The sequence below is a fragment of the Triticum aestivum genome, chromosome 2D (genome assembly GCF_018294505.1).
Source record: "Triticum aestivum cultivar Chinese Spring chromosome 2D, IWGSC CS RefSeq v2.1, whole genome shotgun sequence".
In the NCBI taxonomy this organism is placed as follows: Eukaryota; Viridiplantae; Streptophyta; class Magnoliopsida; order Poales; family Poaceae; genus Triticum; species Triticum aestivum.
In genome coordinates, this window is record NC_057799.1 from 377533535 (window position 1) to 377540812 (window position 7278).

Below are 7278 nucleotides of genomic sequence, written 5' to 3' on the forward strand. Positions count from 1 at the left end.
TTGGTCTCACAGTGCTGTCAAAAGTAACGAATGTTCTTGTTACTTTTTCACTCAGTTGTGTTACTGCCTGCTGTTTGGATTAACTGCAGGGCTTTATTGTATATCTCGTTGATCGGCCATGATCTGTTGTTCTCACGAAGATAAAAATGACCGGACCCGCAACACGGTGCAACAAGGCAGAATAAAACGGCCCTGGTGTCTGCGCACCCGGCTTGCCCGCCCCTCCTAATTCCTATATATGGTTTTCACGAAGTGATCACAATCTATTGTTCAAAGAGCGCGGGAAGAATTTTGATGTCCGCCAAAGGACCTGAGCCGCGCGCGCGCCTTAAGGGTGTGGAGGACGTAAACATGGCAGAGCCTTAAGGGTGTGGAGGACGTGGCCCAACATTCTCTAAAGCACGACTCGTGCATGCATGCACGGTGAAATTGCTGCACACGTACGTAGTACGTGCTACGATTACCGCGGGGAGCACTAGCCACCACTCCTCCCACGCGCACCGTAACTCTCTGCAAGAGTGATGGGCCACATCGTCAAGTGGCGACCTGACCTGCCCTGCCCTGTGTATATATAAGAGACTCGAGCTAGCTAGCACCTTCACCGGCAGCGCGCGTTCTTGCTCGGGTCTCGTCCCAGAAGAAAGATTCCAGCACCGAGAGCTCGAGGTCGACGACTCACCTTTTGGAAAGGCTACTCGGGTTCTTGTGAGGTGACGGTGTGTGGCTATCAGCATCCCGGCCTACGACCTCATCTCATCTCGATCGAGGCCCTGCATGATTACGCTCTTTTGCGCATGATCTTGTGATGGGTATAGGGAATCGCCTCACCTTCCGTCTGTCTTTTTGCAGGACCTTGCATCTCCAGTAGATCGGGCGCGTCCACTGTTCCCAGGACCAGAGCATCGCACTTGGCAAAGCAGAGGTAGGCGGAGCTCGGGCCGGCCGATGGCCATCACAATGCCACAATTAAGCACTATCTATCTATCTATTCGCCCCCTATTTATTTGCGCATTCTACTCCTGTTCTACCTGCGGCTTAACTTCGAAGAGCACACCCATTGCAGGAGGAGATGGGGAGTACTCGCGGCGGAGATGCATCAGCCATTGCTCTGCTGCTGCTGTGCGCTTGCTTTCTCACCTCCCTTGCATGTGACGGCAGTACGTTAATTCTTCTTCCTAGCACATTTGCGGTTAGATTTCACTGTGTTTTTTATGTATGATATGCCCAACCATCCTTGATGCGTAGCAGATGGTGCCAAGTTTGGGTACACCGGTCCTCTTGGCCCCGATCACTGGGGGGGATTGGACCCCAACTTCACGCAGTGCGCCATGGGGACGTACCAGTCTCCGGTTGATATCAGGACCAGCGACGTGGTTTACAACCCGATGTTGGGGCCTCTTCACAGGGAATACACCGCTGCAAATGCTACCCTCGTAGACAACATCTTCAACATCGCGGTAATTTTGCTCTGAACCAAACGCCGCTTACCTGCCTTCTGCATTCAGCAGTTTGCGTTTCATCCTCTCGCTGCGTGTCTACGTATTCAGATTTATCTCGTTGGTTTCACCGTGTTCTTCTTCTGTGTGATCGGTCGATGCAGCTGCGATGCGAGGATGCTGCTGGGACGGTCCAGATCGACGGGGTGAAGTACAAGCTGGACAATATCCATTGGCACTCTCCTTCGGAGCACACCATCAACGGCGAAAGGTTTGCAAACCGAAACGCGCACAAAGGATAGATACTAGATGGATCGTCGTGTTTTTTAGCATGATTTGTGCACCGGTGTGGCAGGTTTGCCGTGGAGCAGCACATGGTTCACTTCAGTGACGACGGCAACATATCCGTTGTGTCGATCCTGTACCGGCTCGGCAGGCCAGACCCCTTCCTCATGCAGGTGAGTTTTGATCCTCAAAAAAAGTTTATATGCCTTGACTGCGGATTCATTTCTAGATTTGACCGTTTGGTCCGTTGATGGATGGCAGCTGCGGGACAAGCTATCGGAGCTCTACGTGGAGGCCTGCAGGGCCGAGAAAGGTGCTCCGATCCCCGCCGGAGTCGTGAACATGTGGCCGCTCCGGCGTTACGCCAACATGTACTACCGGTACGTCGGGTCGCTGACCACGCCGCCGTGCACCGAGAACGTCATCTGGAACATCCACGGGAGGGTACGTCGTCTCCGGCCTCCAAACCAGTTAACTTTTTCTTCGAAAAGGCCTCTGCAAACCAGTTATCACTGCTCAATCGCAGCTTGTGCTCTGAATTCGTTTGATGCTTGAACCTGGGAGAAACCTGGTGCAGGTGAGGGAGATAGCGATGGGGCAGGCTGCCGCCCTGATCGCGCCCCTGGAGGAAGGCTACCGGCGCAACAACAGGCCGACGCAGCCGCTCAACGGCCGCACCGTGCAGTTCTACCGCAGGTTCTGGAAGAAGAAGGGGAACGGGAAGCCGTAAGCCTGGTCGATGCGCCTCGATCCATGTTTGGAGATGATGATGATGCTGCAGTGTCTCTCGTCTTTGCTCTCGGTTCGGGAAAAGTTATAGGAGTCGTTTATCTCTGCAAGTCGTGTTAGCATATAGGTCTGCTTTATTATAGGTTTGCTTTCTCGGTCTTACTCTGAATTTGGTTAAGTAAGTGGTAGGTCTTTGGCGTCTGTAAATTGGTCCGGAAGGGTTGATGTGATCGATCCTTCTTTTGTCTACAAAAAGTTAAGCTAATCAACAAAGTTTCACTTTACGAGCTAGTGATGATCATGAAAACTGTGCGTCTTGCTCTGACTTCGCAGAGGCGGTGAGGAACAGGAACTGACGTTGAAAGAGCATCTGGCCAATTGCGACTCGTAACGAGAAATTCCCCCTAAAAATACCGTCATGAGAAATTTTGTTTCACAATGTGTTGGATGAAACCCTTGACGATGCGCTCTTCCACGCGGGGCGTACGGCGTACCTATGCGCTCTGCGCCATGTTGCGGTTCTACGTAAAAAAAATCCTCATACGAAACTTACGTAGCCAGATTTGGGTGGAAGGAAAAAAAAAGACCCAGGCCCACCCTCTGAAATTGGGGGAGGGGGTGATTAGCCTTAGTTTTAAGGACGGAAAGGAACATACCATTACGTAGCACGTTATGTAGGTGTAGAATTTTTGGCCACAAGACGATGCCGTGGGGATAAGAGCATCTCATAACATAGCATCTCAAACGAGAGTGCAGACTTTTGATGACCGGAGCTCGGTATTTTAAAAACAAAAAGCATATTTGAATGTTTAGAAAAATCGATAAAAACATATATGTGTCCCACACGAACCTATGGAATTTTGTCTAAAAATATTACAATTTGTAGGGTGTAAAAAACAAAATTCCAGCCCAACAACAAAAGTAAAGGGCACATTTTGGAAATACTTATTTGTCCTTGTTCTGTACGCCGCATATAAAAGTACAATGTTGTGAATTTTGCACGTTAGTATACATGTGTATTTGTATTCACAAAAGAATTAAAGAAATCGTGTTCTGGAAAATTTGAAAACGAGCTCCTTTGACATTTTTCACTCGCCCTTATACATTAAGTATTTATATTTTAGGAGTTAACTAAAAAATGGTTCCTAGCCAAACCCCTAAAACTTAACTCCTTAACCAAAAATCTTCGTCACTTTATCTAAGTTTTTGTTTACATACTACATATTAAATCTAAACATGATGATAAAAGTTGACAAGACAAATTATTCAAATTTAAACACACGAAAGGTTCCAAATGAAGTAATGAGCATGAGAGCATCTCCAATAGATGATGTAAAATATGTTGGGGCCATTTTTTACATCACCAGTGGAAAAACACTGCTCCAATAGATGATATAGATGCAAATATTTTTACTCGAGGGATAGGGTGTGATGTAAAATAAGCCACCAACTGATGCCAATTTGCATCACTTGATGCTATCGAGCAAATTTTATATCACCAGGGGACCACACTGCAGGAGCAAAATTTGTATCACCAAGTGCTATTTTTACATCACCAAGTCCTCCAACAGATGATGTCAAATAAGGCACCCACAAGAAGACAGCCGTGATGTATTTTGCAGCACCTATTTTAAATCATATGTTGGACTTGTAAATTTATGATATATGAAAAATCACTTTTTGGTGATATAAATTTTACTCGAAGCACAATTTGATGATGTATTTTACATCATCTATTGGAGATGCTCTCATAGAAACACACCAATCAAGTACTATGGAGTAGCCATTGATGCTCAGCAAGATCATCTAGGAGATGGGAATGAACTTCTTGGTTGTCGATGCTTCGATGCGCTGCAAGGAATCTCTATATCATATTGGAGATGCTCAAGTACTCCGCCCCATATATTTGCCAGTGTAGCCTATTAGTTCTAATTGCGAGCTTTTAAACATATCAATGGTGGAGATATTCCCTCATGAACATATGTTGACGAATTATAAAACACTAATTAAACCCTCACCCACATAGATCATTAACTGGCGGCAAATACGTTCCCACACAATCATAGTTTTTTTATTGATTCTTTTGCTTAAAATGCTTTTGCTAATTTTGCTGGGGAATGATGAAACTCGATTTGTTCACCTAATAAATTATGATTGCAAAATCACAAAACATTTAAATAGAACAAAAAAAGGTGCAAGATGAATCACTAATATATTTATTCCAATACAGAGCACTTCACATGAAATAAGTTGTATAATTTGTATCAAGTCGTTCACAAGTTATATTCGTCCGTTTGTTTTACACGTGATGCATCCATGACACACATTTTTCTAAGGAATTTATGTTGCATTTTTTGATCAACTAAGAATATGGATTGTTTTCACATTTTGGTACTTTTCTTTGCATGTTAGAGATAGGTATGCTCATAAAAGTAGAAATGCTTCTCTTCGACCAAAATGATGCTATCGTCAAGCTGGCATGTTTTATCGGTGTTATACAAAGCTTCCTTTTATTATGAACTGAAGAATGACACAACTCACTGCAAATGAACTTATTGCCAATGAAATCAGAAAATGTTGAAACTTCTATTTTGTTTAATCTCTCTTGATGAATAATAGTTTAGTTGATTCTAGTTCAACTAACATATTGTTTTCCTTACATCTTCATGGAAAGTCCCACGTTGACATTTTCCATGCATGTATGATTCTCTCTACCGTTCTTCCCCTACCCCTTAAGTAGTGAGGTTGTTGTCCTGTGGGGTCGATTGTCGTGGGTAGCTGGTTCTTCCTATGTTTAATCTCTCTTGATGAATTGCAGTGTAGTTAATTATAGTTCAACTAACATACTATTTTCTCAGCATCTTCGTGGAAAGTCACAGGTTGACATTTTGCATGTACGATTCTCTCTACCATTCTTCCCCCTCCCCTTAAGTGGTGTGGTCGCTGTCTTGTGGGGTCGATTGTCGTGGGCAGTTGGTTTTTCCCATGTTTGTTTATATCGGTGGATCGTTTGGCGTTTGTGTGGTGGGCAGTGTTTGTTCTAGTCAATCTACGTGTTATAGAGATTGAAAAATAATTACTGAAACAACGAGTTTTGAGGTTGAAGGCATATTTTTGGTCTCTTTGGGAGAGACTAATCCTCACACTGAGATGGTAAAACCCAAACTTAGAATCAAACTTCATGCCATCGAGACTGTTAAAAAAATGTTGAAAATGCAAATTTTGAGGTTTAAAACATGCTTTAATTTTTTTGGTTGTATAAATGTAAAAACATTGTCAAGTAGAACTAAAAAAGGATACTAGTTGAATCAGTAGTCTATTTATTCCAATACAGAGCAATTCACATGAAATAAGTTGTATAATTTGTATCAAGTGATTGCCAAGTTATATTCTTCGTTTGATTTACATGTGATGCATCCATGATACTCATTTTTGTAAGGAATTTATGACGATTTTGTGATCAAAAAATAATATGAGATGGTTTTCACATTTTGGTGTTTTTCTTTGGATGTTAGAGATGCATATCCTCATAAAAAATAGAAATCCTTCTCTTTGACCCAAATGATGCTACCTTCAAGCTGGCATGTTCTATTAGTGTTATACAAAGCTTCCTTTCATTATGAACCAAAGAACGGTGCAACTCATTGCAAATGAACTTATTGTTGCCAACGAAATCATATGTGGTGGGAAATGCTGAAGCTTTTGCATTGTTTAATCTCTCTTGATGAATTATAGTGTAGTTGATTCTGGTTCAGCTAGCAAATGTTTTCTCTACATCTTCATGGAAAGTCCCACATTGACATTCTGCATGTATGATTCTCTCTACCGCTCTTCCCCTTCCCCTTAAATGATGTGGTCCCTATCCTGTGGTATCAATTGTTCTGGGTAGCTGGTTCTTCATATGTTTGTTTAGGGGATCAGCAACGCGGACCCTCAAACCGCTTGCAATCGTCTAGATCGCGTGGTCTGGATGTGTTTTGCCATCCAACGCGGTCTTGTATCCGTCCGCGAGCTGGTCCGGACATCTTTTTTCTTGCAAACCAGAAGCAAAATGGGGGGCTCTGCGGGTGTCCACACCGCTGCCACGCAAGCACCCGACAACCTGACCTCACCCAAAACCCTCTCCCTTGCCCACGCCCTTTCCCGCCAAAATAGGTCAGTGCCGTTCCAGAGCGTCAGCGCTGCATTCATGTCGTCCCAGATCAGACGTGACCTCTCACTGAAGCTGACATTGAAGCGGCACGCCGGCCAAGAGTGTCGCCCACACCGCTTTCCGGTGCATGGGCTTTCTCCATGTTCAAACGAAACCCGTCCATTCGTCTCCCTCCATTAATCATGTGCACTCTATGTTCAAGAGACAACCCGTCCATTCGTCTCCCTCCATTAATCATGTGCGCTCTATGTTCAAGAGACAACCCATCCATTCGTCTCCCTCCATTAATCATGTGCGGTTGCCGAGAAACCTACTTCGGTGCCAACCATCTATCCGCCTACCGCCCACGAGAAACCACCTCGCCGCCTGGCTTGCCATCCGCCTACTATTTAAACTGTTGGAAAATGTAGTAGAAACCCAAAAAAGCGCCCTACAATCAAGATCTCGGATCACTATGAAGATTCATACAAGGCTAGATCAGATTGTTACCAACTTCAAGCTGTAGCGAAAAGAAGAGTTGGTGTAGATTGTTCTTGAAGTCCCACGAATAGTCCACGACAATCCCTCGAGCCGAAGACCGAAAGCACAACCTCTCTACAAATTGCATGCGTACGGACTTCATGATCCAGTAGAGCTTCGTCGTCTAGAGCTTAGCATCATGGGAGAAGTAGAGGA

The 7278-nt window shown here is 44.5% G+C and overlaps 1 protein-coding gene across 4 annotated transcripts; it reads left to right on the forward strand.

Moving 5' to 3' along the window:
* Positions 1-557: 557 nt before the first annotated feature.
* LOC123049368 (alpha carbonic anhydrase 1, chloroplastic) lies at positions 558-2741 on the forward strand. Of its 4 annotated transcripts, none has more exons than XM_044472292.1 (8): positions 558-716; positions 850-922; positions 1064-1157; positions 1246-1457; positions 1601-1707; positions 1792-1894; positions 1983-2165; positions 2299-2741. In XM_044472292.1, exons 3-8 carry the CDS (start codon positions 1070-1072, stop codon positions 2449-2451), a joined length of 846 nt encoding a protein of 281 aa, XP_044328227.1. In that variant the 5' UTR covers positions 558-716; positions 850-922; positions 1064-1069; the 3' UTR covers positions 2452-2741. The 4 variants fall into 4 exon arrangements, with proteins under 4 accessions (XP_044328227.1, XP_044328229.1, XP_044328228.1 ...); XM_044472294.1 differs by having other exon boundaries at positions 1249-1457; XM_044472293.1 differs by having other exon boundaries at positions 560-710.
* The last annotated feature ends 4537 nt before the right edge of the window (positions 2742-7278 follow it).